Source organism: Arachis stenosperma, chromosome 8, assembly GCF_014773155.1.
Source record: "Arachis stenosperma cultivar V10309 chromosome 8, arast.V10309.gnm1.PFL2, whole genome shotgun sequence".
Lineage (NCBI taxonomy): Eukaryota > Viridiplantae > Streptophyta > Magnoliopsida > Fabales > Fabaceae > Arachis > Arachis stenosperma.
Window position 1 is genome coordinate 21,283,562 of NC_080384.1, and position 18,015 is coordinate 21,301,576.

An 18,015-nucleotide genomic window follows, 5' to 3' on the forward strand; every position below is an offset into this window, starting at 1 on the left:
AAATATTTTTTATCGCTTTGTCTTTAAAAAAATAGATAAGGACTGAATTACAGGTTTACTCACCCTTCTTTCTTTCTTTCTTTCTTTCTTTTTAAAAAAATAAAAATTTGCGTCCAAAAAAAATGTTTTCTAGAATGATGTTTATATTGTGATGGAGAATACATAGCTGTATGGTGGCAAGGTGCCGTATGTTTGTTCGAGTCCTTTTCAAGTTTCGGCACTGTATACAAAAAGAAAATGATGTGTATAATATTATTTTTTGGAAAATTTTAGATGATCAATATTTTTTTTAATTTTTGTCTCATTTTTAAACTAACAATAATACTAAAAGTGTGGAAGTTCTAATATTTTCCTTCTTTTATATATTCATAAATCCGAGATATGACACTGAAGATTTGATAGGATTTAATTTCTCAATATCTTATGTATCAAAGTTTAGCATTGATACATGCTTCTTTAATTCAAGAGAGAGAGAGAAAGAAAGAAAACTACACAAAAGATTCACTGCCAAAGTAACCTAGCTAACAGCCTTGGGAATCTCTCCATCTGAGGTAAACTAAGCCATCAAGATAGTGTGTGTAAGCTCCTGCCACAACCAATACATGGAATATTTGGTGACTGTGGCCAGCAATGTCAAACTTCCCTGGCATCCACCTTTCTGGTATTCTTGTTGCGTATATTAGAGCTCCCAAACCATAAAGAACTCCCATTAATATCTCATAGCTTGTCGTTTGCAATGCCTCTGGTTGATGCTTGTGGATTATCACCTTGTGCATTATTGGTGCTATCCCTGAAAACCCCATCAAGAAGAAGAGGGTGGCACGGTACTTCCTGAACTCCGATTTCTGGAAGAATGGGAGAAGAGAGAAAATAATGGTGGCTATGCCCATTACTGTTATGAATCCCAGGTACAGGTAGCAGAAGAATGGGTTGCACATGAATGAGTAGTAGACTGTAGGGTAGAATGAGGTTGCAATAAGTGCTGCAATGCCGGCATAGTCGATCCTCAGCATGATGTAAGAAAGGCGCTGTGAGTGGCAAGAAAGAAGGTGGCATGTGCTGCTTGCTAGCAAGCAGAACATTGCCCCTCCTAAGAATGCATAGAATGGCCACCTTGTTATCGGTTCCATTGATACCATGTCGCCTTTCATTGCATTCTGCAACAATTTAACTAATTGTCAAGAACGAGTAGAAACAGTTGAAAACTCACGTGTAGATGTCTTTTAATAGTTGAAATTGTTAGATGAATCATTTGATGGTACTCATCTAACTATTCTCGACTATGGAGTTAACATGAGAGACAGCTGCATGCGAGTCTCTACCCTTGTTAACTAACATCAATAATTGTGCATGATTACTTAATAACTAACAAAGCCTAATTTCCAACTTAGTGTAGTTAATTACTTCATCCTCATAATAAGTTTGATCTTTTAAAACATTCTTGAACAAAAATGTCATAGGAATAGGAACTTACAAAGGAATACTGCTCAGGCAAACAATTGGAGAGAACTTGCATGGCATTCCAACCTGATCCTAAGAAGTCCAATGGATAGAGAGATGCACTCAATTCATGTTTGAGTTTAAGGAGATCAGGCATATTAGGTAATTTTGGCAAGCAATCCAAAAGCTCTAGACGAATCTTGTTCAAATCAGATTTTCCCATCATCTCATGCAAGTTTATGGAATTTAAATCAACCATTGGAGCTTTCATGGCAGTGTAAATGGTTAGAAACAGGAAAAGGAAGAATCCAATCAAATGCCTGAAATTAAACAATGACATCATTAGTAATAAGTTAATAATAACGCTATGCAAAGAAATGCACAAAGATTAGACACTTACAGAACTAACATTCCTAAAGTTGGGATACCTCAAGTATAGTATAGTGACATTTTTATTATCAAAACATAATTTAACTTCTATGCACGCCAACGTAAGAAAGTTTTACAATGTTACAACATCAATAAAAGTAATTAATTTCAGAACCATATAAAATTTTACACCCTGAATATATCAAAATTGACACGGAACCTTTCATGTTCATTGATAGCAAAATGAATTTGTAGTTAGAGGGGAAAAAGTACTTACGTCCAAACGTTAAGTGTCTCATTATGAATAGCGAAAATGCTAAGGAAAATCTGTTTCAATGGCCACTCTGATCTATAATAACCCAAGATGTATTCATTGTCCCTTAAGTAAGTTGGCAGTGAATTGTATTCTACAAGCTGATATTTTAATCTTCTCCAAAGTGCCAACACTCCCTTCTTTTCCTTTGAAGGTTCTATTACTTCTCCATAAATCATTTTAGGGGAAGAAACCAACCCTTCATATGCACCACCTATCATCTCTGCAACAATGTACGAAACAAATGCAAAAACATATACATATTCAAAATGCCAATTTCATGAAACCAGATCAGAATAGGATTTGGAAAAGCAATATTATTAGCAAAGATAAATAAGACTAATATCTCTTAACAAAAGGATGCACATTTAGATCAGTTTGTGATGAAGATCCAAGAAATTATATTATTCAATTCAAATTAAAGTGTCAGGTCCTTTTTCAGCTTCATATATAACAATGATTAACTTTGCTCCTTTAACGTTGCGTCAATTACATTATTATTTATATACATTTCGAAAAATTAGAAAACAGGCCTTTGTTGCCCCAGGTTCTTGTAAAGAATTCATGATTCAATATAAACAGAATAGAATATCAAATCAAAGTTTATATAAATTAGAAGACACAGCAAGCTTAAGACATGCATTGGTACCTGAGATAGATCTGAATTCTGAAACGTGGGGAATTTGTCTATTGGAGATGATAAGGTGGTGGCACCAGAAGATGGTGCCTGGGAATGAGTATGCATACACCAGAAGAAGATCAGCATTAGCAATTTAAAATAATGGCATTGCAGAACGATCATTGTGACACCTATTACCTATTCCTTAGGTTGCACTACCAAACTCATAATCACCCATTAAAACTGAATAGGATCTGTTATTTTCTATATGTGTAAGCATGCATGGACCCACTGTTTCCACGTGTCATGGTTGTTGAGCCTCGCCAACACGTACACATCGTACGGTTACAACTGTCACATTCCACACTTCACAGTTCACACTCCTTTATAACTTTATAGTCCTCTCCCTGCATTCACACCACCACCACCACCACCATGATTAAGACCTTGAATCCTCGCCAAAATCCGGCGAAAACAATTGAGATCTTGTCAAGGTACAGGCCCATAGCACCAAAGCCCGAAACTGATCTTTCCCCAAAGATCAAGCAATCTTCTTACCTCAGAAGCCTCTGGGCTCAGCTCCAGGCCCGCCCCACCAGGACAAGAAAGAGAGGAAGACCACTCCCTTCTTTCAAGAGACAGAAAACTCACATCTTAGGATTTTGTCCCGCCGCCACATGCCACCTCACTCCTCCTCCTCCTCCCACTCCAAGATTAGTGACACTTTCACTTCTTCCATGTTCTTCTAATTCTCCTTCTCCTTCCCCTCCCATTGGTTTCAACGTGGCACAGAAGCAGAACATTCCAGAAGAGAAGGATCTTTTGAAGCAGTTGCAAGGAGGAGTAGTCAATGCGAGTAGCGTGATAGCGCCGCAGGCAGTTCGAGCAGTTGGATCATGCATAAAAGTGGGGTCCATATCGGTTAGCGAAAACGGAATTCTTGTTACGAAAACAGCAGAGCAAGTGGAGGAAGAGGTTGAGTCAGAGGCATTGCCAGCTGTCATAACAGACTCCAAGAACAGAGTGAGGATGGCTAACTCTGCCTACAGGGAGATGGTGGGTCAGCCCGTTTGTTCTTGGCTCCAGTCCGTGGTCACAGGAGCCACGTGCACCAGTAGGATCTGTGGTGACGTGGCGCTTCATCTTTGTGGTTCATCAAAGGTGCCTGTTTCGTCCAACGGATTCTCATGCTGGGTGAGGATCGGGTGGAACAATCAAGGGAAGAAGATTGAAGTCAATTCTTTCTGTGATGTTAACAGATTATCGTGCCAATCCAGGGACTATCTTTTCAGCTGGAGATTCCACACAATCAACATGTAGCACTTCAAAATCAAATTAAATTAATATGTATATATGTAGGTAATAGTATTAGCTAGTGAATAGTGATCAAATATATAAATAAGCGTTCTGAGTTTAATGTTTACGTTTATGGTTAGATATCATGACACGATGCTCCCTTGCCGAAAAGAAGAGTGCTAAGACCAGCCAATTTTGTGATTTGTAGTTATTAATTAGTTATTATTGGTAGTTATTAATTAGTTATTATTGGTGATTTCAATAATGTAAAATTTCATCCGAGAATAGAAAATTATTCATTTTATTTTTTATGATTTCAATAGTGTAAAATTTTATCCAAAAATAAAAAATTATTCATTTTATTTATACTGGTTAAATGCTGATCAACTGATCAAATTTTAATAAAACTGCTACTCCCTAAACTTTTTCTACGGAAAATGTGTCTGTTATAGTGCTTTGCATGTAACATAATAAAAGGAAATAATTTATCCAGGATAGTTGGTCTCAACACATGATCGACCTATCTATATTACTCTTAAATACGTAACTAGTATATATCCAAGCTCAAATGATTATGTTGGATTACATCTCTGATTAAGAAGATGATTAGATTAGTATGTTAAAGATATAGTTTATGCATGATTGATTTAGGGTTTAATTATTACGATAAAAGAACTAACAAATCGAAAAAGAATAACATAATGAATCATATTATTTCAATCAAATACGTTTTGGAATATTTATCATTTTGTTTGGTTTTTCTTTGTTATTTAAGGTAGTCTTTGTTATTTAGTATTGTATGTAGTTGTTAGATATTAGAATTAAAATGTTAGTTATTAGAATTAAAATTTTAGTTTTAAAATACAAAATTTTTGTTTTTTTAGCCAAAAAATAAAAATAGAATAGAGTGAAATTTTAATAATATTTATTTTTAAAATATTTTTACATAACTTTTTAAAAAGTAAAATATTATTTTTGTTTCTAATATTTGAGTAAGTCCTAAAAAATGTCTTTAGCGTTTAAATTGTTAATGTTTAAATCATCCTATTTAATTTATTAATGTTTTAAAATTATTTCAATGTTATTTTGTTGTTAGAAATTTATTAATAGAATTGATCTAAATTTTTAATATTTTAAAATTATCTCAATGTTATCTTGTTGTTAGAAATTTATTAATAGAATTGACGTGAGGATAAAATTAAGACGATTTTGAAACGTTAATAAGTTAAATAGGACAAAAACTTTGAAGACAAAAATGATATATTATTCTTAAAAATAAATTTTAATTTTATCTTTTAATAATATCAATTTTTTATTGTACATAATTATTCAATTATTTTTTATTTATATCTAAATAAATTACACTTAATCACATTACTTTCATTTAAATAATTTTTCTTTTAAATTTTAATCTTAAAGATTTTACTCATCATAAAATTTGTGGAATGCCTAATACATAAATTTACAAAAAAAGAAAAAAAGAACATGACACATATAACAATAAAATATAAATTATACTTTTTGTTCTAATATAAATTATACATTTTATTCTAATATACCGAAATTCTTTAATATTTAATTTAATTAAACTTTGTTTTTAATTTTAAAATAAATTTTATTTTTATTTTTTAAATTTTACGATAAATTTTAATTATTTTTTTAATTACATCTAAGTAAATTACTCTTAATTATATTATTTTTATTTTAAATGAATTTATTTTTTAATTTTACTCTTAATTATATTCTTTATTTTAAGTAAATTTATTTTTTATTAAGAGTAAAAAAAAATAAATAAATGATTATATGTCATAAAAAATTAAAATTATTAAAAAAAATAAAATTTATTAAAAAATTAAAAATAAAATTTAATTAAGTTAAACATTAAAACAGTTCAGTATATTAAAGATAAAAAAATATAATTTATATTTTATTGTATATGTTACATAATAAGATTAGCAGATATTTTACTTTCCCTATAAATATGTTAGTTACTAGATATTTAATTAGCAATCAAGTATTAATCTAGCTGGCAACTGTTAGCTAAATTGTTCAGATGTAATCTTCCATATATAGTGTTGGGCACTAACTAACACGGTTAGCTTGCCATTTGCCTCACACAAACCCGCATTTGTAACCGCAACCGAACTCTTGCTCTCTCCCTTTGTTCATTCTCTCCTCCTCACACTTTCGTTTATAGTTGTCAGAACTGAACCGATAATCAAATCGGTCAGGTTATTGGATTACTAGATTACTAGTTCAACTGTTGAATTACTAATTGAATCGATTAATTCGGTCTTATGTAAATAAAAAATAAAAAATAGTCAAAAGTTTAAAATTAAAATTTAAAATACATATTTTTACTAATATTTTAAAATATCAAATTATTTTAAAACAATATTGAACATGAACAATAAATATTTTATTATTTTTACTCTATCATCAATATTTTTATTTTGTTTTTATATTAAAATAACTATTATTTTTAAATTTTAATAATTTATTAATTATTTTATATCTTTTATACTATTATATATTATAAGTATTTATTAAAAAATAATATTAATAGATATTATATAATTATAAAAAAATAAATGAATTTATAATTATTGTTAAAAAATATATAATTAATTTAAGAATGAGTGAGTTTATAATTAAAATTAAAATAAATTAAATAAAAGTAAACTATTTGATGAAAAATATTTATATGTATTATAATTTGCATAAAATTTAATAGAAAACATAGTGGTTTGGTGGTTGTGGAGTTTTTTGGTTTCTTTGAGGACAGGGTTCGAACCCTATCTCAAACATTTTGAAAATATTTTCTCCCAAACGGTTTGATCAAACTACTTCACCGGTTTTAACCGGATCAATTTCTTGTTCGGTTCAATCACTGGACCAGACCGATACAGGGTTCAGTTCACCAGTTTTTCGATCGAACCGACCCGGTCCAATTTTTGCAACTATGCTTCCATTTTCTTCTCTTCGCCCGTTCTTCACAGTATATGTGCATTTTTTTTATTTTTTCAAAAATTTATATATTAGTTATTCTATAAGTACGAGTAAAAATCTTAAATTTATAATACAATTTATTTCGTTAAAATTTATTATCATTTTACTTGATTTGTTAATTTTTTAAAAATAATATATAATTTTTATTCTAAATATTTTTATTTTATATTAAAATAATTTTAAAATATTAAGAACTTAAATACGATGATTTAAACATTTATTTTTATGTTATAATCATATTATAATCAAACACATTCTAAAATCATATTATATAATCTGATTATAATTAAACGTACTCAAAGTAATAATCAAAATCCAAATCAAAGTCCAACCTCATGATATAAACATATTATAATCAAACACACTCTAAAATAATATTATAAATTTCAGTTATAATCAAACACGCTCAAAATAATAATCAAACTCAAGTATCTAAATTAAAGTTCAACCTCACCATATAATCAAATTATAATCAAACATATTCTAAAATTATATTACAAAAATCTAGTTATAATTAAACATGCGTATAGTAATAATTAAACAAAAAAATCCCAATCGAAGTTAAAAAAATTGCAAAGCTTTCTTGATTAATTTGAAAAAACTCAACTTTTGTGGCTCAATTTCTCAATTCACAAAAAAAAAAAAAAAAACACGCCCTCTCTCACACTTTGCTTTATTTTAAATTCTTAATTTATAATAAACACTTTTAATTTGCATATCCATTGTTATAACGACAACTCTTACATCAACTTTGAAAGTTGAAATAAACAATATAAGGCAAAATATTTGAATGTGAAAAATGGCTCCAAGAGAAAATTTCTGTTTACACCCATAGCCATAAAGCTAATAGGAATATATTTTCTTATTTCTCCTTTTATAACAAAGCTTGTTGCTTGTTTAAAATCATCCAAGTCACTTCAACTAAGCTCCACTTTTCCATCAGTGGTAGCAAAGTAATTATCGTCTTTTTTTTTTTGAAGTAAAGGGAGATCAACACAACAAGGTGGAGTATTTAAACAAAGGTAAAACAGTATACAACAGCTAACAACTCAAAGCACAGAACAATCTCTAGTCATCTTCGGCATTGTCATCAACAACCACAGGGTTCACCACCAATCCAATCATCATATAAAGTAAAGGATCTGGTCATAATTTCCACCACACTCGATGCTTGATTTTTGAATATTCTATCATTCCTTTCTATCCAGATTGTCCAAATGACAGCGAAGAACCCAACGAACCAACGCCTCCTCTCAACCTTGCTCCCTGAACTATTCGACCAGCTTTCAAAGTGTTGCTTTGTGAACCTGGCATAGTCCAAATCCTCCCAAGAGCAAACAGCCAAGCGCACCACACCTGCCAAGTGAGCTCACAACCAATAAACATATGAAAAGCAGACTCTACAGACTTACAATACAACACACACATATTATCATTCTGGTCAAGAACACCTAGTCTACACAGTCTATCCTTAGTATTTATCCTACCAACTAACACAAACCAAGAAAAAAGCTCTATCCTTGGTGGGACAAGGCCTCTCCAAATAGCACTTGTGAAGCTATAGCTTGTGATTTTCTCCAGGAAAACTTCTGCCTGCAGCACCTGCACAAAGGAGTTAGTAGAATAAATACCAGACCTATCAAACTTCCAGACCACTCTATCCTCCCTCTCATTTGTTAGTTTGACTGATCGTAAGCTCTCATGAAGGTGGTTCACAAGTTCCAACTCCCATTAGAATAACTCTCTCCTCCACTGGAAACTCCAAATCCACTGTAACCTATCCCAAAATCCACACTTCCCTATAACAGAACCTTTAAGGTTTGAGACCGAGAAAAGTCTTGGAAACACATCTTTCAACACACCACTAGGTAGCCAGCTATCCTCCTAGAAACAAATTGTTCGACCATTTCCTAGCTCCATAGACAAGCCTCTGATAATCTTTTCTCTAACATGTGGCTCCCTGATTTGTAAATGACAGATATCCTTCCAAGGACCCCCTCTTGTAGAAATAGGCTGACCACTCAGCATCTCAGAAAGGTTCCTGTTATTACAGGAACACACCACTTTCTTCCATAATGGACAATCCTCTTTCGAAAACATCCACCACCATTTGAATAGGAGAGCTGTATTCCGAATCAATGCATCGCCAACTCCCAGACCACCTGCCTTTTTTGGAGCCATCACTAATTTCCATTTCACTAACGGCATCCCGTTCCTCCCATCCTCTTTGCTCCACATGAACCATCTTTGCAGAGAGATTAACTTCTCCGCCACTATCTTTGGCAACTTGTATAAACTGAGATAGTAAACAGGCAGACTATTGAGAACAGATTTGATGAGAATCAGCTTACCCGCCTTATTGAGCATTTTTGCTTTCCAAAGACTAAGCTTTTCTTCCACCTTGTCAATCATTGGTTTTCAAGTCTTCACAAGCCTCAGATTTGCTCCCAGAGAAATGTCCAGGTATCTGACTGGTAAAGCCGCCTCCTTGCATCCCAATAATTGACACATCTTCCGCGACCAACGCCGCTCACAATTAACCTGAATAAAGCTAGACTTCTCAAAATTAATACTCGACCCGGATATCATCTCAAAGTAGTGCAACAACCGCTTGTAGTTTCTGATCGTCTCAGCCTCAGTAGGACAGAATAGGATAGTATCATCCGCGAACTGCAAGTGTGACAGCTCAATATTATCCCGCCCAACCAACAGCGGAGATATATGTCCATTCCTCACCGCCTCCCCGATCATTCTATGAAGAACATCAACAACTAGCACAAACAGAAAGGGAGACAGTGGATCTCCTTGTCGTCGTCCTCTCTCTATTTTGAAAGGCTTAGAGGGTGATCCATTTATAAGGACCAACATAGATGCAGAGCAGACACACTCCTTTATCCAGTCCCTCCACCTAATGCCAAATCCCATCTTGTGTAACACAATATCCACAAAACTCCACTTAACCCTATCATAAGCCTTTTGAAAATCCAGTTTAATTATTGCTGAGCTCTTTTTCCTCAACTTCAGCCACTGCACAATTTCACAGGCAATCAGGGCCCCATCATGTATTTTTTCCCCCCTTCACAAAAACATTCTGAGTCTCACCAACAAGACCTGGCATCACCTTTCGCATCCTCCGAACCAACACCTTAGATATGACCTTGTATACACAACACACCATACTAATTGGCCGGAGATCTTTTATTTCTTTGGCACCAACAAATTTCAGTGCTAAGGCCACCCAAGTAATATTCGAATCCTTAGGTAAAACAGCTGACTGGAAGAACCCCATCACAGCTTCAGTGAACTCCCTCCCAACTTCTTCCCAACACTTCTTAATGAAGTTCATATTATACCCATCGCTGCCCGGTGCCTTTGTCGACTCACAATCCCAAACTGCATTCTTTATTTCTTCAACGGATGACATCAACTCTAGCTGTGTTGCCTCTTCCTCACTTAACTACTTTACCAGCCCATCTCGGAATCCTATATTAGGCGATGGCTCTTGATGATACAAGTCCGTATAGAAGTCTCGTATAGGCGGTATAGCAACCTTGATCCTGGCATGATTCCTTACTAACCTTCCATGAATCATTAAGGAATCAATCTGATTGTTCCTCCTATGGGCTGATGCTAGATTGTGAAAGTATCGAGTATTTTTATCCATCTCCTTTGCATGCCTAGAACGTGACATTTGCTTTTAATGTAGCTCCTTTCTAATATACCAACGCTTACAAGAGCTCACCAGCGCCTTTCTTCTTGCTTCAATGGTCCCATCATATACTCTGTTGCTCACCATATCGTCAACTTTCCTAATCTCTTCCTCAAACTGTTTGATTCTCATATCCATGTTGCCAAACTTCTCCCTATGCCATCTGCCCAACGGAACTGTCAAAGCCTTCAACTTGTCTGTGAGGAGTATATCACCCAAGCCCCTCCATTTCTCCTTTACCATCCTTAGGAATCTCTCATGAGTAAACTAAGAATTCAGGCTTCGAAACGGTCTCGGCCCCCTTCTCACCCTTGTGACATCTATAATCAGAGGATAATGGTCTGACAAACCTCTAGGTCCTCCTTTCAGTATAGTTTTAGGAAACTCTTCTAACCACTCCAAACTAACAAGGACCTGATCAATATGACTACACAACTGGCCCCTGAACCAAGTGAACTTATGATCAGTCAATGCAAGGTTCACTAACTCTATATCCTGAATCCATGATTTGAACTCGGTTGCATACAACAACAAAGCAGTTGCTCCTTTTCTATCTTCCACTTGCGTAACCTCATTAAAATCCCCCAGATAGCACAGCGGTGCTTGACAAAGCCTAGACAAGAAACTCAACTCTTCCCACACAAGCAGCTTTTCTTCTCTTGCATGCGCACCATATACCAGACAGAACGCACAACATAAATTATTTTTTACCAGCACATCCTTCACACATAAGCATCTATCTCCTTTATAACAATTATCCATCTTAAAAACCATTTCATCCCACATCAACAGCAGGCCTCCTGACGCCTCTTCCGCCCCTACAAACTCCCAACTAACTGCATCATTTGCCCAAAGTTGCACAACATCAGATTTAGCCAAACTCGCTTTCTTTGTTTCTAACAATCCTAGCATATTCAGATTAAATTTTCTCCTAAAGTTCTTTATGATACTCAACTTATCAACTCCCGCCAACCCCCTAACATTCCAAGAGCTAAATATCATTTTAATGCATTTATACACACCTTTTTCTGATTTTTCGGACGACTTCTTCTAGCCTTCTCCTTCTGCTTAGCTTGTTTTTTCTTCTGTGCTATCGCCTCATTCTGGGCTTGGAGTATCACCATGATGTCATCTTTTTCATCATATTGCACCGCACCAGACTCCACTACAAGTTCCCAAGCCTCTCTGTTTTCTTGCATATCCTTTTTCCATTTATTTTCTGATGTGTCTGATCCCGGTTCACTCCCATCCTCACAACTTGCAACCCCCAGAAGCTCTGTAGTGCCCCCAGCGACACCATGCTCTGTTCCCAATGCTATTTCTATTACTTGATCCTCAACTGCACATTAGGCTTCGGCTGACGGAAGCCTGACAACACTGTCTCCATCGCAACATATCCCAGGTTCAATTCCCGCTTCAGACTGACCCGACACCAAGCCACCACTTCCCCGTAACAGCCTCGTCGTACCCCCACCACCAGCGTCAGTCCCCCACTCCTCACCTCCATTTAGATCTCGCCCCACCTCAGCAAACCCGCTCTCACCGCCAGGCCCAGACCACGTCTTCGTCAGCACCGGAATTCTCTCCTCAGTGACCAACGCCGGCCTCGTCCACCGAATTGCGCTGCCTTCACCAGCGGCATCCTGGCTCCCCTTCCCTTCTTCGCCATCCTCCATCGGGTTGGTCTGCAATCTGTCTCCAACCGAGCCCTGCAGCCCTCTGTCGTTATTCGCAGTCAAACTTCCCCTGTCTGGCCGGTCCCTCCCTTCAGCAATCAAGTCCGGGTCATCGTGGGTCTGGACTACAACATCGCAGCTACGAGCCCCACCCGCACAGTCCATAGATTGCCGCGAATGTCCCAGTTGCTTCAAGTTGCCATTACCCTGCTCCCTTCCCGGGCCAGAAAGAACAACACTGTGTGGGCCTTCATGCTTTAAGCCCAGCCGCACTCCCTTGGCCTTATGTACAAGCAATCGGGCCCCAACCCCAGGGATCATGTTATTCGGCTGCTTAGTACCCAAGCCCCGCTTTGCTTTACTAGTAACCTCATCCTCAGCAACCATACAACGTCTACCATAATCCCATGAGACCGTCCTTTCTGAATTTGTCTCCACAAGGTCAACTGGGAATCCCACGCGATTAGTCATCCTCTCCCGAGGATTAGCTTCCTCACTTATTGCTCTTGCCATTTTAGAATTCAAAAATTTGGTACTCTACTCATTCAAATCTTCAGAAAGAATTACAACTCTACCCTTGCGTTGCACTTCCTTCCTTTTCGTCGGGGCCAACAACTCTGCCTCTGCATGCCATCCCAGCCGCTGCCTGTGAGTTCGACAGCCACCCACATCCCTTGAAATGCCCCCCGTTGCACAAGCAGCTCCCATGAATAGACTATGATTTCCATCCAAGGCCTCATTCCTCACACCGCCCGCTGAACCAGCCATCTCGCCTCCGACCTCCGTGACAAACACATCAAACGCTGTCGTTCCTACAAGATGCGGACCTTTTCATGAATGACCTCAAACCTTTGCGTATCAATAAGTACACGTCCAATGCGAAACGATTTAAAGGACTTTGTAAGATCATCACATATCACCATCTCACCCCACAGTCCAACAATCTTACTGAACGTATCTTCTGACCAAGCATTTGGCGGCACTCCATAGCACTTAAGCCACACTATCTACTTATCACATCGCACATGCTCCTCCCATCGAAATACGATATGAAAGAATCGTAGAAGACTATCCATATTAGAATCCAGCGCCTCTTCCGCACTACAAACGCAGTCGAATGTCAACAAAGCTGTGTATGCCCCCAAGTCAAAAACTTTGTCTATGAGAGGCCAATCTATCCGAGCTTTCTCATACAGCACACGGTAATCAATAGGTATTGTTGTCCTCCCAACAACACTTCTTTACAGCCACACCAAGTTATCCTGTGCCACTGCAACTGCCACTTCCTTTATCCCACCTTCTCCGAGGTTTTCCTTTACAATATCCACCAACTTCCGTCCTTCTAAGTCATCCCTGGGTAGTGTAGTATTATTCCCACACTCAACCTCCTCGTCCCCTGTACACTATTCCACATGATTTCCATCCTGCACATTGCCTCCCCCTCGATCAACCACCCCAGTTCCTGTATTCCTCTTTGGGTCTACTACCATCATCGTCTGCTTCCCCTTAGAATTATTTTGCCTGTACTTAGCCTCCCCCACAAAGATCTCCTTACCTCTTAACCGCATGTGATTCATATTTGAGATCGCTTTCAACACTCCTCCTTTGGTTGTATATCGTATGAACACAAACAGATACACCAACCCAGATCTCATATTTCTTGATAGGTATATGTCGTTGATCCTCCCCATCCAAGAAAACAGCTCAAACAATTCGTGCTTCGAAATATCCCCTGGTAACCGATCCATAAAAACAGTAAAAGACTCTTGTTCCAATCGGAGAAACTCTTCTCGATTCCAAACCCTTGGATCCTTAACTAGCTGTTGCATCTGCCTAGACCTACCCCTTAGGTGTTTCCCCACCCACTCTAGCTCTCTCGCTCCCTCATAATTTATTTGTTATTTGCCTTTCATCTAGAAGTATCTTTAAATTTTCAACACTTTTTCTATTAACCAAAAAAAAATATTCTATAACGATGTTAATTGCTGCAGAAAATAATATCCAATTCTTCTAAGTATGAAAAGGAACTTTTAATAAGAGTATCAAAATTGCTAAGAAGAAAAGAGTGAAGTGCACTACAAATGAAGAGGAGAGTGAAAGATGATGATTTGCGAAGAGAAGAGAAGAGAAAAAAAGCTTCTAATTTTACCGCTTGTCGAAAAAGATGGGTTGAAAATGTTGAATCAAAGATATTTTACCACCAAAAGATATGTCCGCTTTTTTTTTGGGCAAGGACCCGGGGCAAAATTGGCCCAGATCCAAAACAGAAACTCCAAGCCCCCAACCCGACCTGAATTTCAAACCCATTTCCCCCTCGATCTTGTGCGTGAGACCAGAATCGACGCCCTCCATTGTAGCTGCTTTCCCTCAGCAAACGCAACTGAATGACCGGAAGAGCTCTGGGGAGGTGGACGGCAACATCCTCGAACTCGACTCCCCTGAATCAATGGACACAGAGCTTGAAAGATAACCGGATCTCCGAAATCTGACCCGATGAGAAGAATCTCCCTCTCCCAGATGCGCCTGATTCATTGTTCCTCGCTCGTGTGTGTCACCGTCGACGCCTGCAGCTCCACCGTCCCCTTCTGCGCTCGACTGCCACCTAAGCTGCTTGATCGATCGTTTACATGGCTCCTGCACCTTCCATGGGATCCTTGCTGCTCGGCGATACCCAACTCACTTCTGAAATCCTATTTTCACGCCAAAACCTGGGCCATCCTCTTTTTGGACCGAGTCACTTTGGGTTACACTTAGAGCTTTTGCCTCAGATCACAAATGATCTGGCTAAGAGACGTTTCTTTTTTTGTATTATCGACGAAGTATGAGAACATGTGATGTTTTCTTTATAGCTCGTCTCTTCACATATCTTGCTCATTCTATTGATTCTTACTTTCATTGTGCATAATACGCAAAATTTTTAATGGTGGTTGCATGCTCCAATTGGAATGAAGGTTCCCTAATTCTGCTTCTCTAGCCACCTTATGTGCAAGAAGATTTCCTTCTCTGGGTGTCCAAGTTATGCCCCTACTAGGTAATTGTTTCAATAACATCTGAATGTCCTGAATAATTGCCCATGCTTCACCAATTGGACTCTTGGATTTAATTGCTTGTATGATTTTTAAATTATCTGATTCAATGAGAACTTTTTTCATGAACAAATTATTTGCAATGATTAGAGCTTGTCTGATTGCTAAAGCTTCTGCTACTGTGACTGAGTTTGCTTGAATTAATCTTGTGAAACCTAATAAAATCTTTCCTCTGTTATCTCTGTACACCATTGCTATAGCTCCTTTGCCTGTATTCTTTTTGAAAGAAGCATCCACATTTACCTTGATCCAATCCGCAGGGGGTGGCCTCCAACGAACCTCTCTCATTCCTTTTTGAACCTGTCTTTCTTTTAAATTTATCTTCTTTTCCCCTATTCTCCAAAACAGATTTTCCATTAGTTTAGCCCTCTTTATTGTCCAACTAGGATTAATTTTCTTGCTGCTGGTACACTTTCTAATTTCTAGTCTTCCATATCTCCCACACCAGAAATTCTATTTTACTAATTCTTCTATTTTCCTCCTCCCCTCAACTGATTTGATTTTTTGTATGATAGTCATAAACTAGTCTCTAAACTCAGTAACTGTTTCTGTTGTTGGAATACACTGACAATAAGCTACGAACCATGCAGCCCTTATCCACTCACATAGCAATAATGCATGTGATGCGTGAGCATCTTGTCTATCTTTTCCTAGTGAATTTGCATCTAATTTGTTGAGTTTAATTAATAATTAATTATATTTTAGCCACTATGAATGCTATTTTGAGTTTGTGCAATTTTATTTATTTTAGGTAGCATTCGAAGGGATTTGATGAAGTTTCTGCAGAGAAAAAGAAGAAACCAAAGAGATGACCAGCGAAGACCGACGCGGACGCATGGCTCACGCGACCGCGCGGAATGGAGAAATCGTAATGACGCGATCGCGTGCCTGACGCGAACGCGTGGACTAGAATCTGCACAAATGTCGCGAGCGCGTGGACGACGCGGATGCGTCACATACGTGATATGCAATAATACAGAAAACGCTGGGGGTGATTTTTGGGCTATTTTGACCCACTTTCCAACCCAGCAAACACAGATTAGAAGCTGCAGAATGGACAAAGCAAGTGGTCCCCACCCATCAACTGAAAATCTGTTAATTAATTTGAATTTAAATTCAAATCTTATCTTTTAAGAAAAGATATTATTTTATTTTTAGATAATTAGATTTTAAATTAATTAGGATTAGTTATAAAAAGGGGAGACTTCTCTTCTATTAGACACATTACATTAGAGGGATTCCATTAGGGAATTATATACAAATTTACATTCTACATTCCATGAACAACTAAACCTCCACTGTTAAGGTTAGGAGCTCTGTCTATTTGTATGGATTGATTTTATTACTTTTTCTATTTTAATTTATGTTTTGGATTTGTATTTAAGAATTGTTTTCGTTCTTTATCTTATGAATTTGGGTGGAACGGAAGTATGACCCTCTTTTTATTTGAGTTCTTGTATAACTTGGAAAGCTCTATACTTGAACAACTTCTTGAAAACATATTCTCCTAAATTCTAATTATCTGGATTTAACGGGATACGTGACATATAATCCTTTTATTCTTTGGGTAATTAGAGTTTTTGTGGTATGCAAACTGAAATTTGATCATGTACCCTTTAATTGGAATTAATTGACCAAGGAATTGGCAGTTAATGAATTTTAGAGGAGACTAGGAAGGTCTAAGGAATTAGTGTCTAGTCACATATAGTTTGCCATAAATTAAATCCTACATAATTAAAATAGTTAGTAAGAAAAGTTAATCCGGAAAAATAGATAACTTTGAAGCCTTAACTGTTTTTTCATATTTTATTTTTAACTTAATTACTTGCGTACCTGCCTTATAATATTTTCAACTTAACCTTTTAAACATCTCAATATCAAAACCAATTTCTGCTTGCCTAACTAAGCTTATCACTCAATAACTGTTGCTTAATCCATCAATCCTCGGGGGATCGACCCTTACTCACGTAAGGTGGTACGACCCGGTGCACTTGCCGGTAAGTAGTGTGGGTTGTAAAAAATACCGCACCAAGTTTTTGGCGTCGTTGTTGGGAATTGATAGTGATTAACAACTATCAGTTGTTTGATTACTTAGATTAAGCATTTTATTTTTAATTTTATTAAAATCTATTTTTTAAAATTTTTTTTTCGAAAAAAAATTGACGGTATTTTTCTTTTTTTTCCTTTACGTTAATTTTTTCTTTTTTTTTCTCCTTTATGTTATTTTCTTTTTTTTCGTTTACTCCCCCCTTTTTTTACGCCATACCTTTTTTTTTCTTTCCTTTATTTTATTTATATAATAAAAAAATTATATATATATATTTAAAAAAAACAAAAAAACAAAAAAATATTTTCAAAAAAATATATATTTATGTTCTTTCTTCTTTGCTTTCCTGTTTACCACATGGTGCATTTAATCCTTTTTGGTGTTTTGTGCCAAGAAAAAAATAATGGAGAGAGATCACATGGGTTACTACTCACATTGGAGTAGTGATTCA

At 36.5% G+C, this 18,015-nt stretch overlaps 3 protein-coding genes across 3 annotated transcripts; 1 reads left to right on the forward strand and 2 right to left on the reverse strand.

Moving 5' to 3' along the window:
• Nucleotides 1-521: 521 nt before the first annotated feature.
• Nucleotides 522-3,049, reverse strand: LOC130945574 (heptahelical transmembrane protein 4-like). Its single transcript, XM_057874283.1, has 4 exons — nucleotides 3,034-3,049; nucleotides 2,087-2,345; nucleotides 1,448-1,760; nucleotides 522-1,157 (listed from the first exon to the last, which is right to left on the reverse strand). The coding sequence occupies exons 1-4, from the start codon at nucleotides 3,047-3,049 to the stop codon at nucleotides 522-524; spliced, it is 1,224 nt and encodes a 407-aa protein (XP_057730266.1).
• A 127-nt stretch (nucleotides 3,050-3,176) lies between these two features.
• Nucleotides 3,177-4,061, forward strand: LOC130945575 (uncharacterized). The gene has a single exon (XM_057874284.1). It carries the CDS (start codon nucleotides 3,177-3,179, stop codon nucleotides 4,059-4,061), a length of 885 nt encoding a protein of 294 aa, XP_057730267.1.
• A 6,961-nt stretch (nucleotides 4,062-11,022) lies between these two features.
• Nucleotides 11,023-11,667, reverse strand: LOC130945576 (uncharacterized). The gene has a single exon (XM_057874286.1). It carries the CDS (start codon nucleotides 11,665-11,667, stop codon nucleotides 11,023-11,025), a length of 645 nt encoding a protein of 214 aa, XP_057730269.1.
• Between the last annotated feature and the right edge of the window lie 6,348 nt (nucleotides 11,668-18,015).